This window comes from Lepidochelys olivacea (genome assembly GCF_965140295.1).
Source record: "Lepidochelys olivacea isolate rLepOli2 genome assembly, chromosome: 8".
NCBI lineage: Eukaryota > Metazoa > Chordata > Testudines > Cheloniidae > Lepidochelys > Lepidochelys olivacea.
In genome coordinates, this window is record NC_140418.1 from 104,354,978 (window position 1) to 104,372,210 (window position 17,233).

The 17,233-nt window shown below is 41.8% G+C and overlaps 1 protein-coding gene across 5 annotated transcripts in view; it reads right to left on the minus strand.

Annotated features, from left to right (window-relative positions):
* Positions 1-17,233, minus strand: part of MAST2 (microtubule associated serine/threonine kinase 2) — a 402,444-nt gene that overhangs the window by 174,444 nt on the left and 210,767 nt on the right. The window contains exon 5 of one of the 5 annotated variants that reach the window (XM_084637854.1): positions 3,580-3,786. The exons of the other annotated variants lie outside the window; for them this stretch is intronic. Coding sequence (XP_084493980.1) covers positions 3,580-3,786 — 207 coding nt within the window. The remainder of the gene's footprint in view (positions 1-3,579; positions 3,787-17,233) is intronic. 5 annotated transcript variants of the gene reach the window in all.

Below are 17,233 nucleotides of genomic sequence, written 5' to 3' on the forward strand. Positions count from 1 at the left end.
TGACACTCAAGCCTCTTGATACGACTTCCCCGGGAGCAACCAGCTGTAGAGGTAGCAGAATACTGACAAGCCCTGAGAACAGCAGTGGACCGCCACTTCTGATTGCACCTTGGTGAACACCCTTGGTGCTGCTGAAAGGCCAAAGGGCAGCACTCTGAACTGTTAATGTTCTAGGCCCCTGGTGAATCACTAGAATCTTCTGTGTGCAGACCGGATATCTATGTGAACATAAGCATCCTTTAAACCAAGAACTGTGAACCAGTCACCCTTGTTCTATGATAGGATTATAGAGGCCAGGGTGATCATTCCAAATCTCAGGCAGCAAATAAAAGCATTCAGCTGTCTGAGATCTAGCATGGGCTTCCAGCTTCCTTTCCTCTTGGGGGATGAGGAAATATTTTGAATAAAATCTTTTTCCCCCATGCTGAGCTAGAACCAGTTCTATGGCTCCCAGATAGAGTAGTTAGTCTACTTCTTCTCTGAAGAACCTCTCATGAGAGGCATCCTTCAAGAGGGATGGGAAAGGGAGAATACCTCTACTGTATAACCAGTGATGATAATCTCCAGAATCCATCTATCTGACGTTATGAGGTGCCAAGCATGGAACAAGTGGCCACCAAATGGGGTGCACAAGTCTGGACAAGGTAAATGTGGAAGTGGGGCTGCTTTGCAACTCTCAAAAGTCCTGTCAAAAGGATTTTTTGGTGGGTGCTAGGACTGGAAGGAGAATGAAGGCACGACATTATGCTTACTATGCTGCATTCTCTGGCATTTCAAAGGTCATTCATAAGCACTCTGATGGTAGAATGGTTAAGGGTCTGGTTGCTGTATATAGGGCTGAGTCTTGGGATATTTCTTGCAAGGTGCTAGGGTATAGACACTCAGTGAGTGAAGGGATGCTCTTGAGTATTTGAGAGAATGCAATGACTAATTTTTGTCCTCGTTGAACACGTTATTTCCCTTAAAAGGCAGATCCTTCATAGTGGGTTGGTCTTTCCTGGGAAATCTGGAGTTTTGGAGGAAAAAACCTGTCTTATTACTATGGACATTGCAATCAAGCAGGAGGCTATATCTGCTGCACCCACTAAGGCCTGGATGGCCAATCTAGCCAGCAATTTGCCTTCATTGATAATTGCTGGGAATTAAAGTCTATCTTCTTGATAGAGTTTGTTGGTGAATTCCAAGAACTTATTATAATTAATAAAAATCATACTTTGACAGTAAAGCTTGACAGTTTGCTATGTGGAACTCTTAGCTCACCAAAGTGAAGTTCTTTCTTCTGAAGAGGTCTAAACATTTGACCTCCTTATCAGAGGATGTAAATCTTGAGTAGTTTTGCTTGCCCTTTTGGGTGGCAGTTTGCACCACTTGAGAATTCAAAGCAGGGTGTGAAAATAAGTATTCTGCTTTCCTAGGTGGCACAAAGTATTCCCTCTCTGTTCTCTTTGCAGTGGGAGAACAAGTGGCTGGAGTACGCCAGACCATCTTGGCCAGTTTGAAGACAGCCTCAAGAACTGGCTGTTCCATCTTACTGGAACCAGCAATCTGGAGGATGTCTAGTAGCTTATGAGGGGTGTCCTGTACTTCCTCCAGGGAAATTTGGAAAGTCTGCAAATTCTCCTCAGGAGGTGCTGGCACTGCCTGTAGCAGTTGGGCGGTGACAGCGAAGCCGGTGCGATCATCCCATTTGTGGGCGATGATAGCCTTGCCCAGGTGAATTTTTCTGCCTAGTCTGTCAGGTTGCTCATCTTCCTCAGATAATTCCTGAGGGTTTGATGTTCTTCTCTGTGTGGGGAAGCTTGTCTTGACTTCCGGTATGACATTACAGATTCAGGATGTCACATATATGTATCCCAGGAACACTCCAGTAAGGCCAATGTGAGGAATCATAGGGGAAATGGGGCAGTCCCCATGGAGGGGGATACCATTGGTCCCAAGGTGTGCACAGCCCCTCCTGTGTGAAAGCAAAGGTGTCCATGAAATCTTGGACCCTCTGTCAGGGCTGAACCCCATCTTGACGGTGTGGTAAAGCTCTCCCGCTGACACTGAGGGGAACAAGCCTTCTATGCTGATCCACAGTGCCATTGGTACTGGAGATCTTATTACGTGTCAGCTGGACGACGATACTGCAGAGTGGCGAACTGATGGTGTGAGGACATCACTGGCTAGTACCTCATCCAACAGTATTGGCAATTCTGGATCCATGTAGTTAGCAGTGTCTCTGGAGCAGTGTATCTAGCCTCCCACACAAGACTGCGGACCAGGCTTCTTTCCCTTATTGGCACCAGTGGTACTGGCTTTGCCCTAGTCTTGAGTATCAACAATCCCTTCTCATTTCATGGTACTGATGTAGGAGGCATCTGCTGCCTTCTTTTCTTCACCAGTGCCAATCTTGGGCCCACTCTATCAAGGAGGGCTGGTTTCAGAGCATTCTTGCCTTTCAGTACCAAGAAATCAGAACTGTACTCCTTGTGAGCTCCTGACACTCCGGTGCCAGGGTGCAAAGTTTTACTGGACTTAGATAGCATCAGAGAGGAAGTTCTCGTTTTGGATGATGACTTGGAGGGAGATATCTCATTTTTCTTGTAAGAATGTTTGCTCTTACCCTCCTCATACCTTTGTTTGGAAGAGCCATCTTGTTTGCCAAGATTCTCCCCAAAGCTGGAGACCACTGTCCTTGGATGGGTGCTTCACGGTGCCTCTGTCTGATGTACATGGAGGTCTGATCGGCCGGGATTGAACTGGGGCCTTAAAGCACAGTCCATCAGGAATCTTTTAAACCTGTGCTCATGGGCTTGATGCTGCATTTAGAAGGGATATGAGCCTGTGCTCATGGGCTTGATGCTGCATTTAGAAGGGATATGAGCATCCCCAAGGCAATGGAGGCATGTGTCATGGTCATCCCTGGCAGGCCACACAGTCTTTGAATCTCAGGATCCTGGGCATACTAGGCATCCCCCCAGGGGTACGGGGGCGGGGAGGACAGGACACCCAAGCCCTCAGGACTACGAAACTGTCTACGAACTGCAGAGCTTCAGTCTCAGACCATGGGCAGTGGAAAGAAACTGTAGAGGTAGTCAGCCCATGCTGCCACTCATGACCTCGGTTTGAAACACGAGGAGAAGGGCAGAAGTGTGAACCAAAAGACACTGCTAGCAAAAATCTTCCAGTCTCAAGCACATGCACATCTCGAGTGGCACACACACGGGACGATCACTCAAGAACTAAGAGAATTCTTACATACCATTTGTTCTGCAATAGCACCACAAGGTTTAAGGAACTGAACAACATTATAGGCAATAACAATGAAGAGTTAGTTTCTAAACTCATGTAGTATGCTAGTTAATATGTGTGTACGTATATTGCTTTTTTCCTTATTCTAGACCATTACCTGTAAGTGAACTAACAGTTTGGACAAACATGCAAAACAGACCTGAACACCATACAGTTAAATATAAACACAAAGTCTGTTTATCTTTTTTAGATGTTATTTTCTTGAATTATTAACTAATGAGAAGTTTATAAGTTGTTACACTGGAATCAAATTTTTAATTGTTCCTACTTTAGGTTTTTCCTTACCTCCACTGTAGCGGATTGCTGTAGCAGGGACTAGCAGGGTTGCTCTGGGGTTGTGGGTTCAGGTAAAAGACTAAAGGAGAAGTCGCAAGAGCACAGTCCGCACTAAATGGGATTTTAAGGTGTTGTAGACCTGGAGCAGATGTAGGAGAGAACATGTGCTGATGAACTTCACTTCCTCGGCAGTGGGAGTACAAAGGAGAGGAGATTCTGACAAGGTACCACAGTAGAAATAATCAGTGTCAATGTCATGTGTTATTGCTTTTATTTTTAAAAAAATAAAAATTATTTAAAAGTTTTTCTATTAAAGTAATTTAATAAACTAAGTGGTCAAAAGTCATCCTTTTAATCAACACCTGAACTTGTTCAACTGTTACGCTGAAATAACCAAAATGTTACTGGTAGCCAATGCAACACTAACTCAACATTATTTTTTCACCGTGGAATTATTTGATCCTGAACTGGCCAAATTTTCCATGCCAAACGTAAGATAATATGCAGTGTAGCTGTAGCAGTGTCAGTCCCACGATATTAGAGAGAGAAGGTGGGGGAGGTAATATCTTTTATTGGAACAACTCATGGCAAACAAGCTTTTCCACCTTGCATTTTGTTGTGACACTGGGAGTACCTTTCCCAGACCTGAAGAAGAGTTCTGTGTGTCTCGAAAGTTTGTATCTCTCACCAACAGAAGTTGACCCAGTAAAAGATATTACCTCACCCACCTTGTTTCTCATACATAGGTGTATTAGAAATACAGTAACTCCTCACTTAAGTTCCTCCCACTTAACGTTGTTTCAATGTTACATCCCTGCTCCATTAGGGAACAGGGCTCCTTTAAAGTTGTGCAATGCTCCCTTATAACGTCGTTTGGCTGCTTGCTCCATCCACTGCTTGTAGGATTCTCTGGAAGAGCAGCAACTTTACAAGGAAGCATTGCACAACTTCCTCTTCTCTGACTCCTCCTCCTCCCCCCCAGAGCTTCCCCCGCCACCAAACAGCTGTTTGGTGGTGCTTAGGATTTTCTGAGATGGAGCGGGAGGAGCGGGGACATAGCACACTTGGGGAAGGAGGTGGCGAGGGAGGGGCGGGGGGAGCTTCACTGCCGGTGGGTGCAGAGCACCTGTTAATTTTTCACCCTTAACTGGGACTGAACTCTGCCATCATTCAGGAGGCTGGAGGGAAGAGCTTCACAAACATCATCGCTGAGTATAATATTAAATTGCTTGTTTAAAATTGTTTAAAACTTATATTATTTATGTATATAATACCTTTTGTCTGGCAAAAAAATTTCCTTGGAACCTAACCCACCCCCCCGCAATTTACATTAAATCTTCTGGGAAAATTGGATTTGTTTAACATCGTTTCGCTTAAAGTCACATTTTTCAGGAACATAACTACAACATTAAGTGAGGAGTTACTGTACTTTCTGTGAAAAGTATATTACACAGATCCTTAAATAGAAAACATTTAGAACATCTTCAAAGTTCTTTACAAACATTAACTAATTTAGCCTGATAACAGCACTGTGAAGTAGATATTCTAATTTCAGTGATGGGAAAATTGAGGCACATAGGAGTTACGTGACCAATCACAGTAGATCAATTGCAGGACCAGGATTAGAATTAGGAAGACTCCCAACTGTGTGCTCATTTCTCTAAAGTATGGATTGGATGAATGTACTATAAGGTAGATAGAAAGCTGGCTAGATCACTGAGCTCAACAGGTAGTGATCAACGGCGCCCCACTATAGAAAGGATGTGGACAAACTGGAGAGAGTCCAGTGGAGGACAACAAAAATTATCAGGGGGCTAGTGCACATGACTTACGATGAGAGACTGAGGGAACTTGGCTTATTTAGTCTGCAGAAGAGAAGAGTGAGGGGGGATTTGATAGCAACCTTCAACTACCTGAAGGTGGATTCCAAAGAGGATGGAGCTCAGCTGCTCTCCGTGGTGGCAGATGACAGAACAAGGAGTAATGGTCTCAAATTGCAGTGGGGGAGATCTAGGTTGTATATTAGGAAAAACTATTTCACTAGGTGGGTGGTGAAGCACTCGAATGCTTTAGCTAGGGAGCCAAGTATCAGAGGGGTAGCCGTGTTAGTCTGTGTCTACCAAAACCATTAGGAGTCCTTGTTGTTTTTACCTAGGGAGGTGGTGGAATCTCCCCATTTAGAGTTTTTTAAGGCCCGGCTTGACAAAGCCCAGCTGCGATGATGTAGTTGGGGTTGGTCCTGCTTGGACTAGATGACCTCCTGAGGTCCCTTCAGACCCTAATCTATGATTCTATGATAAAGAAATAAATGTCTGGGCTATTAAAATAATTTAAATGTATTAATTTCTAATATGATATGAAAGTCTTTTTTACCCCAGATTTTTAGCATGCTGAAGGAAAATAGTCTGTGTATATTTACATAAGAGAATATCATAACTATAGCAACATGAGTTACTACACTCCAAACAGCTGAACGTATTTTAAGGTCCAATGCTGCACTCCTTAGTGACACAAAACCGGCCAAAGTCTAGTACAAATGCTGGCTGGCTGGCAGAATCCTTCACAAAGTATTCCAAAAATTATTCTTTGAAGAAAAATATTGCATTTGCTACCAACACCACAGGTCTGCTAGGCCTGTTTACAGAACTCAGTATCGAATTTGCCTTAACAGCTACACATTAATACCGAGAACTATTGCTTTGACCACTTACGTTTCTTGAAAACTAATTTGGATAGGATTTTCATCATGACCAACAAATAAATCAACTTCATCTGAAGTTACAATTGGAATATTTTGCATTTCACATTAGGTAGTATAATAATTTTTTCCCCACCAACCCAAAGATGCATGAGCTGTTATACTAGAATTAAAAGACAAATTTTAAATAATTAAATATAAACCATAAATGCCACACTTATATTAAAACTATGATCCTCAATCAAGATTTTACATATCACAAAATGAAAAATTTTGTACCCAATCCCCAAAATTTAATCCTTACATGTACAATGAACGCTCAATTATTAATTATTTTAGTTTGGGGGATGCAGCAAGAATTGTGTTGCAGACAGGAGTGATAGGTACTATACCAGACGATAAGACTGTACAAGATTGTAAATTCTTTGGGGCAGGGACTGTGTCTTTGTTCTGTGTTTGTACAGAGCCTTGCACAATGGGGTCCTGGCTAGGACTTCTGGGTGCTACAAGGTGGTATTATACAAATAATAAACAACATATGTTGTATTAACTGGGCATAGATATTAACCTACTTTGCTTTTGGCAGTACATAAATACATAAAAGAGCTTCATCTGTCCTGTTCAAAACATTAAATACAGTAGTATAAAAATTTAGGATAGACTTTGGTTATTGTTCTTTTGGGCCCAAATGTTGCGTGTTAAAGTACTGAAATTATCCAGAGCTGCTAACGTTGCCTGCTTTAAAATTCCCTAATGAAACCAAATGCATCTGATCAGTAAGCAACCCTTAGTTTCTGGAAATCCCCACTAGCAATATGTACTTAAACAGCTGATGGGGCTTACAATCTGCTGACAGAAAGATTAAGCCTTCCTCTTCTCCTCGTCCTCTTCCTTCATCATGAACTAAATAACACAGATTCACTTAGCCTCCATGCTTACATCCATACTCTTTATATAAAATTTCTTTAATTTTTAAGATCAAAATAACACTAATAATGACTTGCTCTTATATAGTGCTTATCAGAAGATTTCAAAGCGCTTTACAAAGGAGGTAAGTATCAAAATAAAATATGTTCCATAAATTGGTATACTTAAAATGCCTAGAGTTGTACATTAAGATGAAAATTTCAGGTAATGCAGCAAAAAGATTCTCATCTCACCTAAAATATTTGGAAAGTATTATTTTAAAAGGAAGGGGGGCTTCAGCTGCTTTGCGCTTTCTCACTGCTCTTACTCTGATAGATGAAAGTTTATTTCCCTTTTAATCTGTTTAAATAACTTTTTTTTAAATAAAAGAATACAAAAAGCACAGAGTATGACGAGTGTTCAGTTTTACCATAGCAGTTAATGCCATATACAATACTAAACAAATATTAGGTGCCTATTTAAACAATTATTTTTAAAACTATAAAAGATTGCATTTATCTGGCAACACTTTTACTTCCAGTACATCACTCACCACAGAGTTTTGGAAAATAATATTTCCTATCTACAGCTAAATGAAAAGTTTGACACTGATAAAATGCTCTTTCAATGATTAATCCTCTTCTAAGTTAAATTAAGATGACATTTGTTGGCCATGAAAAATTCTGGGCATTTTCCCTGATAGTTTTCATATGCAATGCTAAATTGTAATTTTTTTTCATAACAGTCCTTACTGGATCCGCAGAGATGGGGCTCCAAGTCTATGTTGCCTCCGTTTCATCATTGTACTTTCTGATACACTGTTTCTTCTCAGAATAAGAGATTTAAAGCCAGAAAGGAGAAACCCGCTGTTATCACTCCAGTGCAGAGTACAGAACAATCAATGTAATACAGAGCTCTTCAAATATCCCCAGTGTCACCACAGACTTTATGAATTCAGTAACAGTCCAGACTAATCAGCCAGCTCATATCAAAATCTAATTATTTTTAAAGAAGTCTTCCACAAGTCTATTTCTAGCATCCATGAACAGGAAATGAAGACCAACAGTATGCAGCAGTAGTACTGAGAAGCCAAAGATACAAACTAAACAATCTGATCCGTCATACAGACAGCAATGTACTGCTGACATCACTCACACTTAGAGCACAGCAAATCAGTGGCAAACTTTTTCTGGGCTTCAGACAGCAGTGTCACGTTCACTCTTAGTGAATCACAAGAAAAATGCAGAACCAGAGAGAGAGATGGCATACTGGAAAAAACTCTGGCAGAAATCTCACATACCAGCTCAAAAATTCATCCTGTGATAGGAATACAGTCATTGCTCCCACCCAGAGTCTCTGGGAAAGTCATGAGCAGTGCAAAGAACAGCTGCTCTTTACTGGGGAGGAAACATACTAACTATCCCATTTTTGGAAATCAAACCGTGTAAGAATCTGCAGAACTTCCATCTTAAAACATTCATAATGTGTTAATTTGTTAAACTATGAATTTTACACACAAGTTAAACATATCAGGAACAAATACATAATCAGGTTATCATAGAATCATAGAATATCAGGGTTGGAAGGGACCCCAGAAGGTCATCTAGTCCAACCCCCTGCTCAAAGCAGGACCAATTCCCAGTTAAATCATCCCAGCCAGGGCTTTGTCAAGCCTGACCTTAAAAACCTCTAAGGAAGGAGATTCTACCACCTCCCTAGGTAACGCATTCCAGTGTTTCACCACCCTCTTAGTGAAAAAGTTTTTCCTAATATCCAATCTAAACCTCCCCCACTGCAACTTGAGACCATTACTCCTCGTTCTGTCATCTGCTACCATTGAGAACAGTCTAGAGCCATCCTCTTTGGAACCCCCTTTCAGGTAGTTGAAAGCAGCTATCAAATCCCCCCTCATTCTTCTCTTCTGCAGGCTAAACAATCCCAGCTCCCTCAGCCTCTCCTCATAACTCATGTGTTCCAGACCCCGAATCATTTTTGTTGCCCTTCGCTGGACTCTCTCCAATTTATCCACATCCTTCTTGAAGTGTGGGGCCCAAAACTGGACACAGTACTCCAGATGAGGCCTCACCAATGTTCTAGCTATTTCTTCTTTCCTTCTTTATGAACTTCAAAACTACAAGGACAAATTGGCACTAGAACAAACCGTCAAAGGATATTGATGACACTAGAAATACACAAGGCTACACTACGATAATAATCTTTTGTAGGGCTCAAGAGGTTCCCTTGCATCCCTTAAATCTGAGTCTTGCATTTTAGTTTTTGAATGGTAATTTCTATCGTTAGCTCAAATCAAACTCATGCTATTTTGCATGGTTGTCACAAACTACTGTCCATCTTTCCTGAAATCCATTATCTGCAGAAAGTTAGCTTTCCAAACTAACATTCCACATGAACATCTTGTCCAGATTTTAATTAAAACACTGTGTCTAAGAGATTGTGGTGTATTTTTAAAGGAGTATTTAACATTTTCAAATATTTATAACCATAACCACCATTTATGGTTCCTCATTGGATAGCAGGTCAAATTCAAAGTTATGGTCCTCATCTTTAAAGCCTTCCATGGAAGCAATCCAAGTTACCAGACAAATGCCTCTCTCTACAGCAGGGGTCCCCAACACAGTGACTGTGGGTGCAATGGTGCCCGCCAGGGCAGTTGTGCGCACCCGCAGGACACTGCGCCGCCGAAAATGCTGCCGAGAAGTGTTGCTGTTTCTCGGAGGCGCTTCTTTCCGCTGCCGCTTCTTGGCGGCATTTCGGTGGCGGGGTGCCACAGTCTTCTGGGAATAGGAATGTGCTATTCCCACAGAAAGGTTGGGGACCACTGCTCTACAGGATCACGACCTCCGCTGACAGCTATGTACCACGGGAACAATGGAACTGTCAACCTAAAAAATGAGACCTATACACCCAGGAGATGGAGTTTTCTTGACTACTGGTCCTCAAATCTGGAAGATGTCAGGACTATCACATACCTCAGCACCGTCAGAGCAAAATGAAAAACCCAGCCACCTTCCCACAATTAGCACCACCAACAGCAAAAAACAAACAAACAAAAAACCCCAAACAAACCAGAATCCCAGTTCTCTGGTGGAGACTGAAGGAGAGATCACAGAATCATAGAATATCAGGGTTGGAAGGGAACTCAGGAGGTCATCTAGTCCAACCCCCTGCTCAAAGCAGGACCAATCCCCAACTATATTTACATGTACACTATATAATAATAATTTTATGATGGTCCTGGTATGAAAATTAGGTAGATTAAATAATGGCAAATTTTAATTAAAAATCTGCATACAACATTTTCCCTATTTTTAAAATATTGCTAAGAACCTCCTCAAACACAACAGATCAATCCTAAAATCCTTCTCATGTACCAATTTTTCCTTTACAAACTATACTTCAAATAATTTCAGCAAGCCCCATATACTACTGGCAACGCTGCTATGGAGCCTCTGTAGGTGCAACTCCACGCATTCCAGCTCCTGACTCAGCACCTCATATCAATTTAAGAGCACTAGGTTATTTTTAATCTACTGCTTGTGAGTGTTTCTCTTCTGAGTTGAAGGGAGGAGTATAGTTAGAATGTAAAATCTCTCTCATCCATTTATTAAAAAAAAATACCACAAACTGAAAAGGCATTATTCTTCTTTATTTCCAGATCCAAGATGGCACAGGATGGGAACAGAATGCCACACCCCACTTCCTTCTTAGAGCACCATCGGACATTCTTTATCCGTTTTCTTCATATTCTATTCCCTCACACTTGAGGCATTGTACTGTCATGGCTGCCTTTCCCCTGAGTAAGGGAAAACTGCACATGACTCATCAACAGAACTACCTTATTGCCAAGAGAGACTGAAGCTGAGTGATATAATGCATTTCTTCCCAGCGATAACTGTACTGTCTCCATAACTTCCATGCTCTCTGAGCATGAAAGGGGAAAGAGACAGACCAGAATTCAAACCAAGTACTCCTATACAGCAGTGCACAGCCTGTCCACTAAGATACCAGAGTCTCCTATTTTGAGCAATGGTGATGTCTTACCTTATCTCTTTGCACTTTGGATATTTGCACTATTAAGGAATATTTGCCCCCCACTTCGCTTTGACATTGTAAGTGTGATAACATTAGCAAGGCTCCTCATAATCGCTTATAACCATAACCATGTTAGGTTTAATCTTCACCTAATATATTGACCAAGAGATTTTGTTTTCCCACCCATATGATATCCAAATTATTAGTACAGAAACCGAGTATATAATCTTTATTTAATTCAGGTCTTTGTAAAAAAAGACTAGAATAAATGTGCAAATTCTCTTCCCATGCTTGCCTTTATTCTCTTCAGTCCAGCAAGTCAAAATATTTTCCGTGTTTTCTCCAGCTAAAACTTTTGTTTCCTCAGTTTTAAGTATGAAGGTTTAGAAAGATTAGAAGTAGAAACAGGCATAGTTTTAAGTTTGGGTTTAGCACATTCTCTGAAAGCAATTTACTTCTGTATAATTCCACTGAGAAGGGATTTGGAAGAAAATTTACTAACAATCACTAACACTTATTTAATCCAACATCCCTGGATGGGTCAGTGGCAACAGAGATAGAACCAAGGACAAGGTTCCATATCACAAAGATTTTAGCAGATTCATACATGTCCACACAGTGACTACCCATTAGAGGGGGACCAAGAACTAACCACACTGTGTGTATGTGCGTTACACATTTGCTTTTGTCAAACAACGTAATACTGCACAATGCATTTATTAAAGACCCAAATAAAAGTTTGGGTAAGGCAAAAATAGCTATATAAAAAAAGGTGTCTTTGACCACCAAAACAGCTAAGAATCTTTTTAATTTATCTACATGCATAAGTGCATCATAAATAAAAGTTAATCCTCTTCCAGGAGAGAGGATGGCAAATTCTGTAACTGATGTGCACCATCTTAGAATGACAAGGTGGGTGAAGTAATATCTTTTATTGAACCATCTTCTATTGGGAAGAAGATACGCTTCCGAGTTTACACAGAGCTCCTCTTCAGATCTGGAAAAGGTACTTGGGCTATGTCTACACTACAGTTTACGTCGCAGAACTTATGTTGCTCAGGGATTTGAATAAACCCCACTCCAAGACCGACATAAGTTACACCAACATAAGCACTGGTGTGGACAGCGCTATGTCAGTGGGAGAACTTCTCCCATCGACGTAGCTTCCTCTGCTTGCAAAGGTGGCTTTATTATGCCAATGGGAGAGCTCTCTCCCATCGGTATAGAGTGCCTTCACCAGACATGCTACAGTGGTGCAGCTGCATCACACTGCTGCAGTGCTGGACGTGTAGACATGCCCTCAGAGTGTCACACAACCAAATACAAAGTGGAACAGATGGTTTAGCGTAACTAGTTAACACATATTGTAAGAGACGATTTCAGATGAAGTAGCCAGTTAACTCCTCTGCAGTCATAGGACAAAAAAGGGGGGTTAGTGGATTACTGATTCTTATAATAAGCCATAAATCCAATGACTTTGTTAAGTCAACGATTTTTAATGTCTAGCAAAGTTATGAATTTAAGCTCCAGGCTTGTCTTTTGAAGGTGTTGTGTGCGTTTCCTTTGAAGATGAAGACAGAGGTCATATATGGAGTAACTGCTTTGTGAAAAGTGTTCACCTACTGTTGACATGGTGTTTTTGTCTTATCATTTTTCTGAGACAACATGGGTGAGGCAATATCTTTTATTGGACCACTTTCTGTTGATGAGAGAGACAAGCTTTCAAGCTTACACAGAGCTCTTCTTCAACTTTGAGATGAGTTTGTAGAGTTTCTCTTGGAGTTGTTTGGGGAAGGATTTGAAAACATGCAATTCTGAAGATGCAGTTTTGGGTTGCATTAACAGAGGCATAGCATGCAAGTTACAGGAGGTGATAGTACACTGGACCCTTGCTAGAAAGCGGAGTTCTGGATCCATGCATGGTACCGTGTTACTATGGATCCCAATTTAAATATTTAAATTTGGGATCCATCGCCGCGACCGCGCTACATGTGAATCTACGCTATAGTGATGTGCGCTCTAGCAAGGGTCCACTGTACCACTCGACTTAGTGCTGGTTAGGCCTCAGCTGGAGTACTGTGTCCAATTTTGGTCACTGCTATATATAGGGCACTACCAAATTCACGGTCCATTCACGGTCATAGGATTTTTAAAATCATAAATGTCATGATTTCTACTATTTAAATCTGATATTTCACGGTGTTGTAACTGTAGGGGTCCTGACCCAAAAATCAGAAATAACCTTGCAACCCCCCGCACAACTGTTTGGCTGCTGCTGCCGGCATCGCTACCTTCAGAGCTGGGAAGCGGTGGCTGCTGGCCGGGAGCCCAGCTCTGAAGGCCGAAGTAAGGGTAGTATAGTATGGTATTGCCACGGTTACTTCTGCGCTGCTACTGGTGGGGCAACACCTTCAGAGCTGAGCACCCGGCCAACAGCCACCACTCTCCAGCACCCCAGCTCTGAAATCAGAGCAGAAGAGTGGCAATACTGGGACATCCCCCCAAAAAACAGCCTTGTGACCCCCCTGCAATTCATTTTTGGGTCAGGACCCCCAATTTGAGAAACACTGGTCTCCCCTGTGAAATCTGAATAGTCTAGGGTAAAAGCACACAAAAGACCAGATTTCACGGTGGGAGACCAGATTTCATAGCCCGTGATGCGTTTTTCATGGCCGTGAATTTAGTAGGGCCCTAGAAAAACAGACAGAATGTAGAGAAACTGGAAAGGATACAGAGTGAGTGGCAAAGATCATCAAAGGGATGGAATGTAAGCCAGATGTGCAGAGACTGAAGGAACTGAGTATCTTTAGTCTGGAAAAAGAGGGAGAATGGGGTGTGGGAGTGGGGGACGAGAGAACATGATGGTCTTCAAATACTTCTAAGGCTCCCACAAAGAAGATGAGGAAAAACTGTTCTGTCTTGCCACAGAGAGCAGGCAAAGAGGCAATGGGTTCAAACTACAGCATAGCAGATTTAAATTAAATCTCAGGGAAAACTTCCTAACTGTAAGAAAAGTGGGAAAATGGAACAAACTTCCTCGGGAAATCGGGAAAACTCCTTTACTGGAGATTTCAAAATGAGACTTGATAGCCATCTGTCTTGGAAGGTTTACACACAACAAATCCTTCACCTTGGCAGGGGGTTAAACTAGATGACCCTTGCGCTCCCTTCTAACCCTTCAATTCACCACAGTTTACCCAGGAATTTAAGGATATCATCAAATGCTTCTCCAAAAAACTCCAAGAAAAACTCTATTAACTCTTCCCCCATGAACCCACCCCAGAGACCTTCTATACGCTTCCCAAAATACACAAACAAGGGAACCCAGGGAGACCCATCATATCTGGCTATGGCACTCTTTCTGAAGGAATAGTGGGACTCAGAACCTATCCTCAAACCACTCACCACACAAAGGGCCAGCTTCCTCCACAACACAATCAACTTCTTCCATAAACTCCGCAACATAAACAACCTCTTTCAGAATACCATCCTTGCCACCATGGATGTCAATTCCCAATATACCAACATCCCTCACAATGATGGCACAGCTACCTGCCTCAAATATTTACAAGACAATGGACAACCCTCAGATATGCATCCGTAACAATTTTATATTCAACAACGAACACTTTGTCCAAACCATGGGAACAGCCCTGGGTATTAGGATGGCTCCCTAATATGCCAACCTCTTCATGGGCCACCTTGAACAAGAATTTATGGACCAGTGCACCATGAAACCAATGATATAGCTGAGATACATCAATGATATTTTCATCCTCTGGACAGACGACCTAAACTTCCGCATAGATGTCCACCACAACTTCAACAACATCCACCCATCCATTAAACTCTCTCTGGAACCCTTCAACACCAGCATCCATTTCCTGGACCCCACAATCAACTTCAACTATCGAACCCTTCAGATAACTATATACAAGAAACCCATGGATCACCACACATATCTTCATAGATCCAGAAACCACCCCAAACACACCAAGAAATCTTATCTACAGCCAGGCACTCCGATTCCACAGAATATGATCCAAGGAAAATGTCCGGAATATACACCTTAACACATTCAAAACCACCTTCACTAAGCAAGGAGACGCCACCAGAGAAGATGACCGCATCTTGGACTGGGCCACCCAAATACCCCAAGATAACCTGCTTCAATATAGAAATAAAACCCCCTCTGACCACACAACCCTAGTTGTCACCAAGCACCCTACACTTGAACCCATATAGGGTATCCTCAAATAACTACAACCCATATTTGATGGGGACCTCAGCCTGAAATAAATCTTTTCTGAACCCCCTTTTCTGGCCTTCAAATAATGCCCCAACCTCTCCAAAGACATCATCAGAATCAACCTGCCCACAGACCAGGACACACTAACTTAAAGCAGCATCAGACCCTGCCAGTACAACAGAAGAAAATTTGCAGACATATCTCCACTGATACAATGATCAGCACCCCCCACAACACACCATTCAAGATCCATGGGTCCTATACATGTCTCTCAGAATTGTTGTTGGGACATTTAGTTCATTGATTGAGGTAAATCACTTGTTCACTGATTGATGTACCTCAATCAGTGAACTAAATGTCCCAACAACAATTCTGTGGGTGAAACTAGACAATCACTATGTTCTCAAATGAACTCTCAAAGGAAAATGATAAAAGACAAAAACACCATATCACTTGTGGGTGAACACTTTTAACAAAGTGATCACTCTATATCTGACCTATCAGAGGAAACCTGCACAACACTTTCAAAAGATGAGCCTCAGAGCTTAAATTCATAACTTTGCTAGACTCTGCAAATCATGGTCTTAATAAAGACATTGGATTTATGGCTTATTACAACCATCAGTAACGCACTAACCCGGTTTTTGTCCTATGACTATAGGGGTGTTAATGGGCCACTCCATCTTGAATTGTCCCTTAGAAAGTTTAACTACTTATGCTAAACTATCTGTTCAATCTTGTATTTAGCTGTGACACTCTGAATACCTTTCCCACACTGAAGAAGAGCTCTGTGGTAAAGTCAGTGATCAAGATATTTAAGTAGGCTGGCTAACAGATGGCACCATGCAATCAAAAAGGTAGGCCACTGCCTGTATCATGGCATTTTTGCTGGAATATTTAACAATATTTGACTGTTGTCAAATAATAGGCAGTCAACTGACTGGCTTGCCAAGCCTGTATAACGATATGCATCTGATGAAGTGAGCTGTAGCTCACGAAAGCTTATGCTCTAATAAATTGGTTAGTCTCTAAGGTGCCACAAGTACTCCTTTTCTTAATACAACTAAGGTAGATGATGCAGCACTAAAATGGTTCTCGAACAGGATCCAGAGAGTGATAATGGGAAAGAGGAGTAGTTATCCAACAATCTTCATATTTGGGATCTTACACGGATCCATCCATCTCCTCACTGCTTCAGCTTTTACACAAGTCCACTTGTAGAAATGGTGAGACACCCCAAGCTCCATTGCCAAAAATGTATACTGAAGACATCCAACTCTGTCACGTTCCATAAATGCACCAATACCAACACAAGGATGTCATAATGCCTACAAGAGAGGAGCTTCTGGGTGAAGAACAGCTGGCTAAAACTGAACCTAGATAAGAATGAGGTGATGAGAGTCAGAAGACAAAATGTTTAGAAGAACTAGCAGAAAGAACACTCCTCGCCTTTTAACAAAGGCATCCACTCGTCAATTGGTCTGAAGCCTCCGGGTCCTGCTGAACTCACCACTGAGCCAAACTGCAATGAAAAAAAAAAAGGAAAAACAAAAAACTTTCCTCCACTTCCAGCTTGTTCGGAAATGTATGCCGTTCCTCCTTGATAAAGATTCTTCTATAGCGATCCATACATTCTTCAGAGATAATGGAAATATATTGTAAATTACTGTATATTTCTACACAGTAGGGCTGATGTTGGATGCAATGAAACGGCCCTAGCTTGCACAGAATGTGTGAGTGCCACCTCAATAGGGAGG